This window comes from Drosophila hydei, unplaced genomic scaffold (assembly GCF_003285905.1).
Source record: "Drosophila hydei strain 15085-1641.00,03,60 unplaced genomic scaffold, DhydRS2 tig00000149-arrow-pilon, whole genome shotgun sequence".
Classification (NCBI taxonomy): domain Eukaryota; kingdom Metazoa; phylum Arthropoda; class Insecta; order Diptera; family Drosophilidae; genus Drosophila; species Drosophila hydei.
Genome location: NW_022045678.1, coordinates 4,500,610 through 4,519,414, shown reverse-complemented (window position 1 = coordinate 4,519,414; position 18,805 = coordinate 4,500,610). Strand labels below are relative to the sequence as shown.

General features: G+C 44.2%; 1 protein-coding gene across 1 annotated transcript; it reads left to right on the top strand.

Annotated features, from left to right (window-relative positions):
• Positions 1–1,218: 1,218 nt before the first annotated feature.
• Positions 1,219–18,526, top strand: LOC111592643 (FK506-binding protein 5). The gene is made up of 10 exons (XM_030223270.1): positions 1,219–1,376; positions 2,064–2,383; positions 7,386–8,078; positions 8,455–8,825; positions 8,865–9,103; positions 10,176–10,658; positions 10,720–10,786; positions 12,578–12,628; positions 12,686–12,817; positions 13,500–18,526. Exons 2-10 carry the CDS (start codon positions 2,151–2,153, stop codon positions 18,290–18,292), a joined length of 7,062 nt encoding a protein of 2,353 aa, XP_030079130.1. The 5' UTR covers positions 1,219–1,376; positions 2,064–2,150; the 3' UTR covers positions 18,293–18,526.
• Positions 18,527–18,805: the final 279 nt, after the last annotated feature.

Below are 18,805 nucleotides of genomic sequence, written 5' to 3'. Positions count from 1 at the left end.
TTTTATTGAAATTAAAATTGAAATAGAATGGCAGTAAAGCTGATGTACAATTTTAAACATAATATATGACATGGCTTTAGCTTTTTAAAACACATGAAACACATAAATATCTTAATATCCTGGTTTGCTTTTGCTCTCGCTCTTATTTGGCCAGCTCAGTTTGCATTTTTTTTCGGCAATCTACATTTATCTGAAATTAAATATTTATATTTTTTAAGAATATAACACAAGACAATAAATGGTTATGAATCGAAATCGTTGTATAAACTTTCTAATAGACTTGCACGAGTTTAGCTGTGAGTTCTTATTTAACATATATATTGTGAAAATATAATAACACTAAAGTCAAGTTTTTTTGTGTATGGGAATCCCTTTCGAATCCATTTTTAAGGTCGCTGTAATCTTTTTATTGTACTTTCTAAGCAGTTAGTGTGTTTTTGGCTGAAGAGCAGAGTGATAATAATTACGGCGCTATCAGTCGCCAAATACATTTGTATCTCAAGGCTAGGCATGTTATATTTCCGCAGCTTGTGCGTTCACTTAGGGCTACGTTCTTTTTGTTTTTGGCTAAAACACGCCCCAAAAACTTCCACGAATGTGGGAAGATAACGAAATGGGAAAAACAAAAGCTGGGTAGCCGAGATAAATGTCGTTTTAATTATGAAAAGCTACAAAAGTAATAAGCAGACGACATGACTACCAAAACGTAAACAATTAGCCGCACGATAACAGACGCAGATACAAGATCCGAGATACAAGATACAAAAGACAAGATATTCGCCAAAAGTCGAAAGCGTTTGCCGTTTGCCGTTTGCTGTTTGCCGTTTGGCGTTTAGCTTTAAATTTGTCGCCACGTTTGAAATGCCAGTCGCGGCGATCGTCTGTCCAACAACTTGCCAGCGAATTGACAGACATATAAATTGCTCCACAGCCAGGCAGTCAGCCAGCTAGCCAGCTAGCCAGCTAGCCATGTAACTTGTATCTTGGAGATACAGCAGTAGCAGCCGTCGCTGCCGCCGCGTGCCAGCCGAACGTTTGTCATGCACTCGGTTTTCCTTTTGCGGCAGCAGTTACAACAACAGCCTCTACCACAAATGTATCTGCAACAAGTTGCTAACGCCAACCTCGACGGCGACGTCGACGTCGACGTCGACGGCGATGCTGAGGTCGGCATCGAAGTTGCGAGTCGAACGAACTCGGCTTCAAATTGCTTCGAGACTTCGCTGTGTGCAGTCGCCCGGTGCGCTTCAGTTATAGATACTTCCGATCGAAACTTGTAGATACTTTTGCGCCGCGTAGTGTCTTAAGACCATCGAATGGTGTTGCTGTGTGTGTGTGTGCCCCAAGCATTTGAGTGTTAATTGACAACGACTGCTGTAAGCTCTTTCTAACTGTTGTATCTCACGGATGTTCAATCAAACAATCATTTTGCTTGCTTATGACGACGAACTTTTGGCTCATGACTAAATATAATATGAGTCGAGCGTGAGCGAATTTGAGCGCACATATATCTTTCAGATACAAAACAGCTGCCCGGCATGCTTTATGTTGATAAAGATGCTCACAATGATGTTGCTGTTGTTGTTATGATTGTGAGTCATCATTCTGTATGGCAGCGGCAAAGGTCTTGCTATTGCCTAGATCGGTGCCAGTCGATCGACCGATCGACCGATCGCCCGAGTCTCTGAGTCAGTTCCTGCCCATTGCTTGGGTCTCTGACTTATTGCTTTGCCTCGACGCCTTTGTGTGACAAAGTCAATAATTGCACGGGTATTAGGCATGTAAATGGGTTGCACAATCAAAAAACAATAAACAAAAAATTATAAGTATTATTTCACTATATCTGACAGTTAATCTCTAGGCAACAGAATACACGGAATTCACATATATCAAAAGTAAATGCCGTATATAGTATATAACTAAATATATCCGATTCGCCGATCTATGCTTAACTATTCTTTACTATCTTCTCTGCTCAAACTTCATTCGTTAGTCAAGACGTTAAGAAATCATTAAGGAAAAGTATTGTTTGATTGACATCGCTGTTTGATGCATTCGTACAGAGCCCAGCGAGCTATGCAAAGTGTCTGAGACTGTTCTCCCACAAGCATTATCATAATAATAATTTAAATTAGAAACAAATCAAGACAATGGCCACCTCCACGCTAAGTGCCACTGCCTCTACGAGTCCAGCTGCGATCAAGAACCCGCAACTGAAACGCGTCGTCTACTCCAAGTATCGGGAGCTGCTGGGCTCGTATAACGATAAGGCCAATGCCATTATCGAGACGCTGCCCGCCTATATGGTGCGCGAGGATCGGGGATTTCAGCTGGAACTGCCGCAGCTTCAAGAGAGTGGCCCCGACAAAAGCTGCCTGGACACGTAAGTAGGCTATCACGGGGCCTAGCAGGAGGCTGCACTGAATCTACAGCAATTTATGACAGAGGAGCGAGATAAGAATTTCTCTTTTTGTTTTTTTTTTTGGTTTAAGTGCGCAAAAAACTGAAACAATTTCTATGTAAATATTTTGTTGTCGAGGCGAGATTAGCTGCGTGGAATGTGCAACTCACTCGAGGCACCCTGTAGCGCTCTAACTCTATTTATAGACCCAGTCGCTGGCTGGCTGGCTGGCTGGCAGGCGGACAATGACTATCATTATGTCATGTTGCATGTGGCAGCTTTCAAGTTGTGTCTGTCTGTCTCTGTGTGAGTGTGTGTGTGTGTGTTGGTTGCCCTTGATCTTGAAATATGCACAGAACTGGCCACTGCCACTGGAGCTGATCCCACAGATCCAGTTTTTGTTTCATTTTTCTTTTTTCTTTTTGGATCGTACATTTTTTCACGCTCATTTGCATGCGAGCAAAAAGTGAAAATGTAAATTCTACAGATGTTTTTCTATAATTTTCTTCTTTTTTACGTTTTGCATTTGGCTTTCAGCTATTTTTGCCAGCTGCTAACGGCCGCTGCATGCCAAGTGCCAAATGCCATGCGGTATTATTTTTGGGCTATATTTCTCACCTCCTATATATACATACATATTATATATCTATATATATATATCTGTATAACAGCTTCTATTTTAAACAAATGCAAATTGCAAATGTCACAGAAATGGTTCAGTGATTCATATGCAAATGTTTCAAGTAGATTATATGAAACGTGCAGCTTATTATTTGTTTGGGTCCATTCCACACTGACTTTGCACTTTGTTGACTCTGCCTGGGGCTGCTGCCAGGCTGACATCTTAATTGCCGACGCTGTCAAAATCAGCTGCTGATCTAGTTGCTTTCCTGAACTTGTCTAGAACTTAGTGGCTTCAGCTCTTTGGTCCATTTTCCTGACAGATTGACGTCATCAGACGGCGCTGTCGTCCGATCTTTGTTCTCAATATTTTCACATCTAGTGCCGAGGAACCGAAAACAAAGTTTTTTATTTTCTTTTAAGAATTGACTTGTCTCGATTTGTTTAACACACGTGCGAGTCGAAAAATAAAGTAAAATAAAATAGCAGACTATGACGTCAACTCTATGGAAGGACAACCAAAGCTATTAACTTGCAAGCTGCTTTCTTTAAATTATTTTAAACTCATAGAAATAGTCTAAGAGTGTAATCTATCAGACAAACTAACGTAGACGCTTCCGTTCTGGAACCGAGCTGAAAGTCGAGTCGACATCCGTCTGTAAAAACTCATCAATTTTGACAACTAGAAGCGCTCGAGAGTTGAATTTTGAAATATACACTCTTCTAGGCCATAAGCTGTATAAACTGTTATTTATCTAGAACTAACTAATACATCTCTTGAAAGAATTTTAACTGCCTCAATTGAAAGAAAATCTTTTCACATTTTCCAAAACTTGAAAACTTTCATTTTAAGCGCTGTAAAGTTAAAGTTTTATTTGAATTGAGTATTTTAAGCAGGATTTTTGAAAATATTTACTTTTCGATTTGCAGCATAAATACTAAGATTTCGCCTAGTTATTTGTTTTCGACTTTTCTGCGCATAATTTACTTAATTTAGACGCGCTTAATGTTGACATTTTGCTAATTAAAACCGAATGCTAAAGACGTTGTCGTCGGCTGTAGTTAGCATAGGCCCAGAAAGCATCACATGGCCAGCCAGGCAGCCAGCCAGTTGTGGCCAAAAGAAAGTGATGGGCAGCTGCTTTGTTGGCCAGGCGAGTGCATCTCTCTCGCTGGCTGGTATTGGGGTTCTGAAAAGTTGTCGGGCCTGTTGGCCAGTTGGCCAGTTGGCTGGTTGGCTTGTTGGCTTGTTGGTCCACTGGTCTGCTGGTCTGCTGGTCTGTTCGCCTGTCGCCTGTCAGCTTCATTAGTTTTTATGTGCACATACAGCAAGATACATACAGTCAGAGCATGGCATAGAATACGCATGAACGGTGCGTGAATGATTCGCTTTTAACAGTTTGGCTAAGTGGGTCAGGCGAACAGGAACAGGTGTTGCGCTGTCCAAGAGCCAAGTGCCAAGTGCCAAGTTCCAAGTGTTTGCTTGTGGTAGCCATAGCAAAAGTGTTGCCAGCACTTTTCCATGTGCCCGTTCCGAGCACTCAAACCGCAAATGCGAAGGCAAACCACACACAGACAGCAAATTGCAAAAGCCAAGCACCCACAACTCACGAGTGCGGCAATCCCACAATCCCACAATCCGCAATCCGCAATCCGCTTTACATACAAATTGGAGCGAGTGCATCAATGTCAAATGCAAATCCAAGTCTCAGTCGTATTGTGACGTAACTGCTTGCGGTCGATGACAAACAAAGTCGGCGCTAATTGAGTCCATACGAGGCGATGCACACACACATGGCTAATAGCTGTATTTGTATTGAGTATTGCAGAAATGTCATCTGTGATATGCGGAATGACCATATAAATTCATCTGAAATTATGGTGAGCTATGTGAAGCAAGTGGAAGACATCAAAAACTTGAACTTGCCATTGATTAGTCTTTGTTCAGTTGTTAGCTAGTTGTTTAGCTTAGCCGAAGTTTAACGCTCCATCATTTTGCAGGCTAGGCCAAAATTGTAAGGTCGTTCAGGTCGTTGTTTGCTTGACTATTTTTCCCCACTCACGTCCATTGCACCTGGCGTTTATGGCTAGCTAGGAAATTCATTTTGCGCAGCTTGACTAAACTGTTAACTGCTTTTGCTTGTCAATATGCTTGTAGACCTGGCCATTTAAGGGGGAGCAGCGCATTTATGAGTATTATTATTAAAGCCTGACAAGCCTAGAAAGCTGCCAGATTCGAATTGTTGTGCAATGCAGTGCGCATTTCCTCCTAACTGAACTTCGTGCAATATATGGGCTAGCTATCAATGAATGTATATGAATATACATACATATGTATAGCTGATTCAAAAATAAACTTATTGTAAACTTATATGTAAAGCATCCATAGTTTTGTCATTAAATTTATGAGAATTTCATATTGAAGAATTAAGAAATGTATTTTTATTGAATTTTTCTTTAATATATACTTAATTATATTTTATTTAATAAAAAATTTCTGCACTCAATATTTTATTATTGAGGTATTGCTGCTTTGAAACAATTTCAATAAAAATCAACTGTTAGTTAGGATTTAACATAGACTTCTGTTAAAATGTATTACACTGTTCAAATACAGCGCTCTGTTACTTAACATGCAGCTTATTAATCTTATATAAAGTTCAACTGCTTAAGAGTTAGCACTGTTTATAACAAATCGTAGCAAACATATACAAATTTAGAAAAAAATAACAATTTTTATAAATTATCTCATTTTAATTTTTAATATTAATAAAATATTAATGCGCATATGCATATATTTAAATGCACAAGTGTGTGTGTAGCATTTCTATACATGCATGGCACATACACAACAGGGAGATCGCAAGCCTCTCGCAAAGAGAACTCCGTTATAAAAGAAGTAAGAGAGAGAGTGAGAATTATTGCAAATGTCTCAATTCGTCTTTCGCTTTGAACTTAAGACCTGCAAAAGAGAAGAGACAGTTATTATAACTGCAAAAGCAATTGGAATATTTGCTTGCAATAAAGGTTCGCAATTGAGTGCGTCCGCCACAGACCCTGTGACGTTATATTTTCTGTTGGGTTTTTTATCGTATATAGAAAATTGAGTACGCCAATTATTACGATGACGTCATGCGCAGATTTATTTCGTAACAACCTTCATATTAGTAAGCATTCCAATTTTAAGCAAACACGCATACAAATACACATTCGCTCAAATATGTGTAATGCAGCACATATGACTACCGCCAAATGATGGTTAGGTGAATAGTTTCTATTTTTTAACTACGTTGTATTATTTATATATATTATACTTTTAAAGTAATATAAAAAAACAACATTGCCTTAAGTAACTTTCAAGTTTGAATTTTCTTTCACATTGACAGAATGTGATTATTTGAAGTGTAATTGACTGCTGTATCAACATTGACAAATAGTTGAAGTATACTATTTAGGAAAGGGTAATTGGAAGTAGAATGTGAAGTAGAAGTAAGCGCTTACTGGCTACTTAACGGCTCTATTTCAAGAGAGAGAGAGTGAGAGAGAGCGACATAGGAAAAGTTGCGAAAGCACTTCTAAGTTAATAAGAAAATAGCTAGCAATATTTGTCTTGCCTTCTTTGTCTAGCTATTTGCTTTACATGTATATATAAATAAAAGATCCAATGATTTATTATGATTGTTTTCATTTTTCTTAATGTTAGTCTAATAGCTGCTGCCCCCACACACAAATATATGTACTTAGTTTGTAGAGATGAAAACACAAATGAGTATAAATGAGTATAATAAGTGTTCTTTGGGGCAGTTTTACTTTTTATGTTTTTTTTTTAATAATTTTCTTAATTGCCTTTTTGCTCGAGATTCATCCATCTTTCAAGCTCTCACTTTCAACAGCTGGCCGTTATGGCCCTAGGCGCAGCACTTCGACTAATAAGTGGCTACAAATGCCATTGGCAGCATCTTCAGCTCACTTTCCCCCGCTCTTCAACAGCGACAAAAATATATATAAAATGAAAAAAAAAAAAAATCAAATTGCTAAGGAAAAATTGGCTCATTGAACTGTCGATGGGCGAGTCATTAGTCAAGCAGCTTGAAATACACAAAATGCAAAAAAAGAAAGATCTTGAAGTGTGGTCAGACAAATGGGGGCTCTTTGGCATGGAGCTTCAAAATGAAACAGTTAATAACAAAAGATTAAGCCAAATATATGATAAATAGCCAGAAAACGAAGAGGCGTATAAAGCAAATCAAGATACTTAACAAGAGTCACGAAATTTACATGAAAATGAAACCGTTCGGTGACCAAAAACAATCGCAAAATGCTAATGAGTGTTTCTTTCTCTTCTCTTTCTCTCGCTTCACAGGTATGGACAGCGCGGCGGAGGCGCCGCTGGAGGCGGCGGCTATGAGGCGCCCGCCTGTGTGCAAAACGCTATGATGACAAAAGACAAGAAGCCCTTCACCTACACGCCTGGCGGCATAGATCTCTCCCAAATTCGATCGGAGCGCATGGCCAAGCGTTTGGCGCGCAATGCTCAGGCCGAGGGTGCCACGGGCGCTTCTCAACAGAACAGACCATCGCCTCAATCGTCGCCGGGTGGCACAGCTGGCAGCGCAGCCAGTTCGATGGGTGCCGCGGCAATGGGCATGCCGTTTCAGGTGTTGCCACCGCCACCACCGCCGCAGCCGCAGCCGCAGTTACAGACGGGTAAGAACGGTAACCAAGCTGCACCCCCACCGCCACCCCCACAACAAAGCACATTAGCACCACCAACGGGCCGGGGCAGTGCTCCCGGCTCGCCGGCAGCGGCGCGCAAATCACCAACGCCGCAACGTTTTGAGCCGCCACCGCTGGGCTTCCGTCCAGAGATCAAAATACCGACCAATCCGATGGCAGCGCTGCGCAAGGTGCCGCCACCTGTGGAGAAGAACACCTTCTGGAAGGATGAGTATTGCAAGGAGCGCTCCAAGAGCCCACTGCCGGAGCCAGCTCAAAACGGCAATGCTGTCTACAACAGCAGCAACAACAACAACAGCCAAGACGCCGTTGATGGTGAGCAGAGTGAGAGAAAGAGAAAGGGAGAAACTCGGATATCGCATCATTTCGCTGGCTTTTGGTTTTGGTTTTGGTTTTGGGTACACTCTAACTCCACTATCGAGTGGGCCAAAGTTCTCTTGGTACAGTTCTTGGCCCGCGGCTCGCCTCATGTCGCTCGCCGGCTAATTACTAAGCGGTATCTGGTGCTTTAAAACCCACATTTGACTAATCCCAGACATAAAACGGCATCTCTTATTGGCATTTCCCCACTAACGGCACTAAAAACTAAATCACTTCTCAGAGTTCATCTGCAGCAAGTCTAATCTCTGCTTCTCTATTCCCGCAGCCTTCAAGCCAGCTGGCAACAACTACAGCAATGGCAACTACAGCAACAGCAACGGCAATGGCAATGGCAACAGCAACAGCTATAGTCCTTACACACCAACAACACAGCAGCAGCAGCAACAGCAACCGTCACCCAAAACACCGCCACTGCAGCAACAGTTGCAACAACCGTCGCCGCCGGCAACACCGCCTCAACAGCAGCGTCAGGAGTTCCGCAGTGTGCCCATGCCACAGTCGCCGGCTGTTAATGTGTACACGCGGCAAACAGAGAGTCCGCGGTCGCCCTTCGAGCAGCAGCAGCAGCAGCAACAGCAACGTGCCACGGAGAGTCCCTTTCGCTTTGCACAGCAGCAACAGCAACAGCAGCCGCGTTCACCAACGGCCATTTCTCCGCTGGCTCAACAGCAACAGCAGCAGCAGCCACGTCCATCGCCAGCCATCTCGCCGCTGGCTCAGCCACAGCAGCAGCAGGCAGCTCAAACTGTGCCTTGGCGTACGCAACGCGCCCAGCCCGTTGCACAACAACAACAACAACAACCGCAACAGCAGCCAACGCATTCACAGCCCATTTACAACAACGTGCAACAGCAGCAAAGAACTCGCGATGTCTTCAGCCCCGCCAGAGTCGAGCCAGCAGCAGCAGCTTTCAATGCACAGCAGCAACAGCAACAGCAGACACCATATCAAGGTGTTAAGCCGGTGAGTAGTTAACACTTCTGCCATGCCCATAATACTTTGACCTTTCCAGACGCTGACTCACTCTATTAAATATTGAGCAATTCATTTTCGGGGCGTATGAGTAATATAATTTACAACAAATTCATGCTAAATGGACTGCATTTGAATGGATGTGATTTGTTCTAGCGCATTCACGGAAGCATTCGGTTTTATTTTTAAATAATCATCAACAGCCACAGATTCGCTCTGCGAATTGTACATTGAACGCCATTCGTAAATGCAGCATCTAAAATTAAATATTGCCAAAGGCCAAACACGAATTTTGAACTTGAGGCAAACGCATTGCCATAGCAAGTAAGCCCACACGATTCGAATCATTAGCTACTTGCATAAAAGTTAATTTCTTCAAAACTACAAGGACTTCATGTATATATATTTATATATATATTTACATAATGAATGGCGTCCTTGGAAGTAGAGTCAGTTCAGAGGTCTATGATAAGAATACTTTGCATTGCATAGTTTATACCCTAAACTCATTTTTCACTATATTGTTCAAGCAAAGCAAGAAATATATATATACTCAGCTATTTCTGCATTAAAAAACTGAGCATCTATATGCCAGAGAGAACAGAAATCAAGCAAATATATATATATAAATATAAATCAAGAAATTATATCTTAGGAAAATCTAATTTTGAAACATTTGCGGAATACAGAGAGAAGGCGAGAGGTAGATATCTTATTTATTCTTTTTTGGATATATCCGACTAGTTTATACCCTTTTCTCTAAAGTCAAATTGTTATTAAAGAACAAACAATCACAACTGTTACATAAGTTTGTAGCTAGTATGCCCTGGTCTAAGCAAGTACAGGGTATCAAAAGACATTACTTCGAGCTCATATTTAAGCATACCTTAGCATGCAGTAGTATAGTTAAGACTAGGCATAGGCTTGCCTGGCTAGAAGTCTTATATTGTTTATTTATATACGAAATCTGTAGGCAGTAGATTGAATATATTTTATAGACAGTTATAAAGACTTATATTAGCTACTTCTTAACTAAAACTTTACTTTATTTTCATTTTGACAGACCAACGTTGGCTCACTTTACATTGCTCCGCTGGCACAGCCCACAGAGCCTCAGGCCCAGCGTCTTTTGCTGCAGCAGCAGCAGCAACAGTTGTCGGGCGCTCGTGATTCGCCCATGCGACAAGTGCCGCAGCAGCAGCAGCCGCAGCCACAATCAGCGCCGCAACAGGTGGGTGGCCAGCCACTGCGCTGGCTTAGCTCGCAGCCTGCGGCCAAGGAGCAGGCGCCCTGGGCACGTCCCGAGGAGAATGGCAATGTGATGCCCTCGTCGCTGCGACAGACAGCATCGCCGTCGGCGCCAACGCAATCACAGCCCACAAGCACGTTCTATCAGCCCCAGATGCAGATGCAGATGCAGGGCAATGGCTATGAAACAGCCTCGTCTCCCGGTCCTGCAGCCCAGCAGAACTTTGGGTCAACAGCTCCGCAGAGCGGCTTGCGATTGCAGATCAACAACAGCAATGCCAACCAGAGTGGTCCCAGGGTAACTCCCCTAATTACAGGGTATCTAACACATCTATAACTGCTAATTGCACTATTTGCAGGAGCGCATAATACCCATTACACTGGAGCAAACACCAACATATGCCGCCGCCCAGCCCAACTTCGGTGGTAAGTCTTAAAGGCTGTAATTCTAGCCTAGTGTTTGTGTGTGTGTTTTATGTGTTTTTCTAATACCCTGTCTGGCGCTTTCCTAAACACTCTAAATGTTCGTCACTAAACAAGCCCTGTGCCCTGTAGTGCTCCCCTTCTACCCCGAATGCGAACCCTTGCACTCTCCACGATTGTACCCGAATGCTCCAATCTAGTGTCCCACTGTGTAACTTTCCATCTCGATATCAATATGTGTCTATGTATACTCTTTCTTTCCTACGAAAGCGCCTGCTGGCCACATAATACGCTCAGCTAATCAATTTGTCGATCAAGGTTACAACAACTATCCAGCATCTGGAGTGTCGCCCACCCTACAGCAGCAGCAGCAGCAGCAGCAACACTTTGTTGTCTCTAATCACAGCAACAGCAACAACAGCAACAACAGCAACAATTCAACACGGATCATACCCATTGCCATTGAAGGAGGTCGCGGTGGTCCAGTGTCTCAGTCACCAGTCGTGCTACAAAAGTAAGTGTAGGCCAAAGCCATATTTACAATACTAAATTTTGTGTGCTTGACCAACACTATAAACAACTAGTAATGCACCACTACCCAGCACTAATGCATATAAATTTTGTGCTTCTTTACAAAACCTAACGACTTACCGACTTACCGACTTTCAGTGGCAATTACAATTTGTTTGTGCATCAATGTCCGCTCGAGGCTGAGATAAACTACAGAAAGAATCGACTCAGGTAGTACAGTCACAGTCACGGTCACAATCGACGTCGTCGTCGTCGTCGTCGCAGCCCGATAACCAAGCTATATAACTGTTAGTGCTGTCAAATGGGACTTGGAGTAGCATCGCTCTGCTCCAGATCCTGTTGGTTCTGTTCTTAAATGTTGTGTGCGCGTCTCTTTTATTTGCATAGCATAATTCATTTGTAATTTGCCAGTCATTGTCCTCGTCATGAGCTCATCTTTCAGTATCTGAGTGATCTTACAAAATTCTCGATCTCGGATGCCATTATCTTCCGGTCAAATCACTTGCCATAGCTAACCCCACGCTTCCACAATCCATAGAAATGATGTAATTTGGTTTTCAGACATTTAATATCGAGTGCATGCTAACCAACAACATAACCTAACATACGCCTATATCTACTTGCAGCGATCCACGCTCACCGCCCATACAATCGAAATCGTTTAGAATATTGCAAAAGATAACCGATACGGTGGACGATGGCAACGCCGAGTCTCGGCCAGTGCAACAGCCACACGTGGATGTGGAGACGCCGCAGCTGCAGCGGCCACAATTCGCTCGCCAGATGAGCGCCCAGCAGGCGCGCAATAGTCCGACTATTGAGCAAATGAGACGCCTGCAAATCGCACAGGATCAGCAGTCGGGTATACCGCAAGCCTGGTCCCCGCAAGGTGAGCTCTATCGTCCCATTTCCACAGCAAGCCGGACGGGTAAGGTTGGCCGCTTAGACCGGCGCGAGAGAGAGTTGTAAGGTTTCGTCGATTCGGTGTCCATTGGGCTGGGTCTTGGCCTTAGTCTCAGTCTAACCCTAAACTGGTTAATTTTACTAATTCAACGCTTTAAGCCACAACAAAACCATTCGGAACAAAAGAAACTAATACGCTTCCTGTGTAGTCCACCATGAACATATGGTAATGCCTTAGAGTTCGAATCAAAATTGCCAGCACTACTAAACTGAATTGATTGGTTACAAAGTCGAAACAGACGAGAAAATACCACTAAGCCGTAGACTAAAGCGATGCGAACTGGTTTTATTTGATTTCAGGTAACGGCCCAACCACACAGAACCGCTTTACACCACAGCGTTCTCTATACGGTAGGTGGGAAAAGTCTGTGGACGTGACCTTATTAAAGCTCTATTCCGCCCCTTTAGATACACCCCAACAACAGCAATATGTGCCGCCCAGTGAGCAACAGGTGCCGGAACCGAAAAAATATACGGGAAGCGCAATACCAAGTCGATCTTTTAAGATTTTACAGGCAATGACAACACCAGAGAACGCCGGTAAGTACTTCACACAGTTATACACTGCGAGAAATGGGGGCTACATGTTTTCTTTTCTATTGTATTTCACACACACGCACACACATGATCAACAATCAACATTTAGCCTCAAGGCTAGACCAACCTGTATATATGCCATTTTAGCCATTCACTAACAAACGCACACACACACACACACACGCACACACGCACATTGAGTACACGTATGTATATTCACATTTATACGTATACCTTGCATCATGTTATTTTTCACAGTGTTCTTGATTGCATTCTATCTATTGAGAGATTTCACCTTTCTTGAAAATCATTTTGTTTGCATCGACTCTTAACTATACAAGTTGTTGGATCCTTCACTTGGGAAGGTATTGAAGGCTTGAAGCATGTTGAATTCCAGTCTGAATCACCAATCCGAACATATCCATCATATGAACATCTGACACCGACCCATTCAGTGTTTCATATCTGAGCTTTATGTACACCTGTCATAAGCACACACAGCCATAAGCGATTACTGAAACTTGTACATAATTAGAAGCTTTGCTCGATCGTTTAATCTATGTAACATTCACAGTCCAAATTGTTGGTGTATTGATCATAATATGCACTCTCACCGTGTCTATATCTTTTCTTCTTTCTTTTTTTTTTATTTATTTTTGATAACCGTGCACCAAACCGACCTCAGAACATAAAATTCACACCGAGCTGGACTCGGATTTGGAAAATATTGAATTGAACGAAGCCAAAAATAATAATAATAATAATAATAATAATAATAATAATAATAATAATAATATTAATCATAATAATGAGAATAATGATAATGTCAGTAAAAGTAACCATAACCGAGAAATTAACAATAAAATCAATAAACGTCACAGTTATACATCTGCCACACCCACTCCACCACCCAGCACAGACACAAACACAAGCATTTCTCATGGCGCATATTCATCCAACTCATCCCTTAATTCAGATAGTTCGTATTCAGCAGCTAAGCAACCGGAGCGCTCGCAATCCGTGCCTCCGCAATATCCCTATGCTTATGGTTATCCCTTCCCTTGGTATATGCCACCGCCACCCCACCAGGTCCCAGGGCAAGCAAATGGGGAACCACCTCAAGTCTTCAACTGGCCCTACCCCTATCCCTATCCACCACCGCCTATGCCATCATCGGTAGATGGCAAGCAGCCAGACGTGAATCAAGCCTATCCATATTACTATCCTTACTATCTACCCCCGCCGCCAGTCTATGGCCAGCCAGGCATGCCCAGTGATCCACAGCTCGCACAGTTTGTGCCGCCCTATGGCCCCTACCCCTATCCGGTAGCGCCAAGTTTTAGCCAAAGCTCAACTGAAAGTCGCGCTAGTAGTGTATTGCCCGATATTATTATAACCCCCAGCACTGACGATACGCCCTCGAAGGTCATAATGCAGCACCACATCAAGGTGGAGCCACGTGAGCCGCCCAAGCGTGCGCACTCTGTTGAAATTGAGGAACTGGTAAGCCGGCCAAAGACTCGCAACATCTGCAACAACAATGAGCAGGTCATCGATCTGCTTAGCCAGCGTCTGGCTAACATCAATAAAATTGCCGGTGGCAATACTCAAGCCAACTTATCGAAGCAGCTCCAGAAGGACTATGCGGGCGAGCAGCTCAAGGAGTTGGGCGCATGCTCGCCTAGCGAGAATGCTTCGCTGGTTCAGATTACAGTTATGCTGGACGATAATGACAGTGACACGGAGGATAGCAGCGATGAGGATGAGGATGAGGACGAAGAAGATAGCGACACCCCCAAGCACGCGCCGCTACAGGCCATCAAGTCGGTCACTAATATACAGGTCTACAAGGGATTGGGTAAAATGCCCGTTCAGCAGCTGGAGTCCGAGAGTGAGGATGAGGATGTGACGACGGCTGATGAAATGGTCGACGAGGAGGAGCAAGTAGAGGAAGAGCAGGAGTGTGTGATTGAGGAACTTGACGAAGACTATGTCGTCGAGGAGGATCTGAGCACCATTTACGAGGAGGAAAGCGAACTAGAACGCAGCAGCAACTATGCCAGGACGGTAGTTAATCGAAATGGATCCAGTGCTAGCAATGCTACTATAGGAGATCGTCAAGAGGACGATTTGGAGCAACAAATCGAGGACAATGATAAGGACGAAGCAAATGCAAATGCAAATGACGACGATGATGAGTCCAGTTCGGTGACTGTGCGTTTGCCATTGCGCTTCTCCTTCAGTCGCAGTTCGAATGACGAAAACATAGCCACCTTGGAGGTGGGCAGCACCACGCAGATTGAGGAGAGGCGTCAGAGCTTGGAGAGCAAACGCAATTCCTTTAGCATTGCCAAGTTAGAGAGCGATAACGAGGAGGACAACGATTGCGAAGTTAGTGTCACCATAAGCTTGTCCAGCTCATCACGTTCCAATTCCGTCGACAAGTCCTTGGAGCACCAATACAGCTGCAACCCGGACAAAATACTCACGAGTGCTCGCAAGCTGAGCAATGAAGATGTATCTGCCTCCATCTCGCTGGGCAGCCGCAACAAGTTTTTAGCGGAGACCCAAGCTGGAGAGCTAACAAATAACATAGCGAAATTGGAGCCCACGGAGGAAGCTGAAGCACCTAAAGAGGAATTTGATTTCTTTGCCACGCTCTTGGCTACCAAAATGCAAGCGCAGAAAATGATGGAGCAATCTAAGAACTACTGGAAAACGACAGAGGCAAACGCAGATGCACAGGTGAAGGAACCCCCGGAAAAGGAAAACGTACAGCTACGGGTGAAGCAAAGCAGTGAGCAGGTCCAATCGTCCAGACCTAAATCATGTGACTTAACCAAGACTCAGGCCTCTTTGGAGGCGGCCAAGAACAGCTTTTGGTCAACATTTGCAACTGCTGCCAAGGAGCCTGAACCGATTCGTGAGCCAGAGCAGCCAGCGGAAGAAATCGACTTCTGGACAAGCGTTGAAAATAATAAAGAGGAAAATCAATGGGTAAAAAAACAAAAGACTGTTACGTATACCCCACTACAAAAAGAGACGGTGACCAAGGTGGAGCATTGGACGACTACCCTAAACGCCAAAGTAGAATTCATGCCCCAATCACAGTGTGCCGAGGTGCATTTCGTGGTTGAAGAATTGCCAGAGATCAAAGAAGCGTCTGAGCCGGAGGAGGACTTCTGGGCATCAGTAGACAAAGCGAATTCCGAGAAGAATATGAACAAGTCCAATGCTCAAGCGAACCCATCCACAGAAAATGTTGACTTTTGGGCAGATCAAGCTGCGGGTGCTCAGCTAGAAAACTCGGTCGAAACTACAATAGAGCAAATTAGCCAAGAAAAAGCAGAGGAAGTGGAAGAAGAAGAGGAAGAAGAAGAGCAAGAGGAAGAGGAAGAAGAAGAGGAAGAAGAGGAAATAGATTTCTGGGCCAATATAAAATCTAAAGAAGATGTCAATGATCGAAAAATAAACAATATTCAATTTGATCCTACAAAGTATCCTGAAGAGCCGCGCGAGGTAGACACCGATGAAGAAATTGACTTTTGGACGGAAATCGAAGCGAATCGTAAGTCCGATGATGAGGATGTTACTTTCCATAAATCAGCAACCTTCTGGGCTCGCAAAGAGCGCCAGAACTCGGTGGAAGAACCACCCTACAAACCAGTGGAAACAAAAGCATTTCGTGCCAAGCTGCCCGACGAACCAGCCGTGGAAATCGATGTGTGGGCAACACTAGAGGGAGCTCGTGGAGAGGAGCCAGTGATCGTTGATCCAGCTGCTGAAGAGGAGCAAATGCTGGCCGTCCAATACGACGAGCTGGAACATGACAGCAAAGATAAGTTGGACTCACCGAAACAAATCGAGCAACCAACACAGGAAGCTCCCCATACCAATCTCAACATGGTTGACACTATGTCGCTGGCCTCCATGCATGAGCCAGCTACTGTACATACTTGGATGCCCTATTCGTATAACGCCGAAGCGCCGCAGGACAACGACGAGCCAGACTTCTGGGCGGACATCGAAGAGGAACGTGCAAAGACCGACCAGTTGGAAGAGGCTGAGCAGAAACGTCAGAACTATCGTCAAGCTATGGCCTTCTTCAGTACCTCGATTGATGAGCAGAAAGTGCAACAGAAGGCGCAACCTAATCGAAGCAGTGTCATTCTAGAATCCGAGGAGCCCACCGAACTCAATCTAGGTGCGCCCGGTGCATACGAAATTGTGGGCGAAGATGGTGTCGTAATGGAGCAATATACAATGCCAATTGCGCACACAGAAGACGAGGAACGGGGTGCGACCACACCAACTAACCAACTGCCAGAGGTTTACGTGGAACCAGAACCAGAACCAGAACCTGAATCCCTACCGGAACCCAAAACGGAATCAAAATATCAAAAAAAATTGCTTAGTAATGGCCTGCCCGATCTTGGTGTGACAAAGCCCGACGAACCCAAAATTACGGTGCGCGATCGCATCAATGTATTTGAGGCAACGCCTCCAACGCCAACGTCCAACAAGGCCATGACCATTCAATCCTTGTCCGTGGACAGTGGTCGTGGCAAGGGACAGCTGTCCCGCAATAGCAGCACGCAGCGTTCTGAGTCCGAGATCGAGGAGGATGACTCAGGCGTGACGGATATGAATCGACAGCTGTCTGAAACGGACACCGAATCCGAAAGCTTCCCGGAGCTGCGCAAAATGACGAGTTACCAGCGCGCCGCGACACATTCCAGACTCTTTAAGCTGCTGCAGGACGAAAACGATCTGCCCGAAGCGTCTGAAGCTGGACAGGCGGACGAATTACAGTTCAAGCCGAGCAGACGCAAGATTGTTCACAATGTATCCATCACACGACGCCAAAATCCGAATGCGCTTAGCGAGGCTGAGACAATGACACAGCGACGCGAACGTCTCTCATTGCCTCTGCGCAAGAATACAAGCATCGATGCGGACAATCCTTCCACGCCGAACAGTCCCGCCTCGCCCATTGTTGGGCCATCGCCAAGCAAACAGCGTGTGGTTAGCGATAAACTGGTAAACGAGCTAGTCCAGAGTCTGCTGCTCAAGAGCGACAGCATGCATCTGCGCCAGCTGCCCATGGAACGTCTCCAGGCGGCTGCAAAGCGTGCCCTAGTTGAGGAAATGGACTCCGTGGAGAACAGTTCGCTGGACAGTACGCCCGCTATAACACCCAAGCAGGACAAGGAATATACAGATTACTATAACAGCTGGACGGAGGCGAGCGGTGGCGAGGAGATTGTGCCCTCGAAGGCTTTCCGAGCGCTACAGGATCCCCGCCGTAGCCCCTGGACGGTGCGCTGCCCCCGTGTGCTCAGCTCTAAGACAATCAATCGAGACTTGGCACGGGTCACCGAATCACCCGAAATCCTCAGCGGTCGCGGCAGCAAAAGTCCCGAGTGCTTTAGGCAACAGTCAAGGGAACGCTCTGTTAGCAGCTGGCGTAAGGTCTAGTCGGATTAGTCTATCGGGTTAGCTGGGAAGGGGGTCATAAATACATATGTATAGAAATATATATGTATATAGATTTTAGTATTTGCATTTGAGTCTTGATACTTGCTAAGATCAAGCAACAGGCACTAGTCACTGCCCTCACAGGAGAGCCAATCGTTGCATTTCTCATCACATCACATCACATCACTTCACATCAGATCAGATCACAATCCTACAGCACATTGTACAATATGACAGACTAATAACTAAATATCTAATAAAGAATAATATATATAATCTATAATGTATATAAACAAACTGAAACCAAAGAAAAAGAAAATCGTTCATTCGTTCGTTCGCCCGTTCGCTCGTTCGTTTGTTATCTCAATTAAAAGCGCAAACTCTTCGCCAAAGTCATTTCTAAATTCGACTGCATATACATACTTATGTATTTAAAAATCGAAATCAAAACCAATAACAACAACAACAAAACAAGAAGTAAATTAAATCAATCAAAATCTATCAAATCGCCAC

Coding starts and splice junctions, on each gene's coding strand:
- LOC111592643 (XM_030223270.1), top strand. CDS start 2,151: ATGGCCACCTCCACGCTAAGTGCCACTGCCTCTACGAGTCCAGCTGCG. Junction 8,826..8,864: donor ACAGCAACAGCAGCAGCAGC/CACGTCCATCGC, acceptor TGGCTCAGCCAC/AGCAGCAGCAGGCAGCTCAA. Junction 10,659..10,719: donor CCAACCAGAGTGGTCCCAGG/GTAACTCCCCTA, acceptor CACTATTTGCAG/GAGCGCATAATACCCATTAC.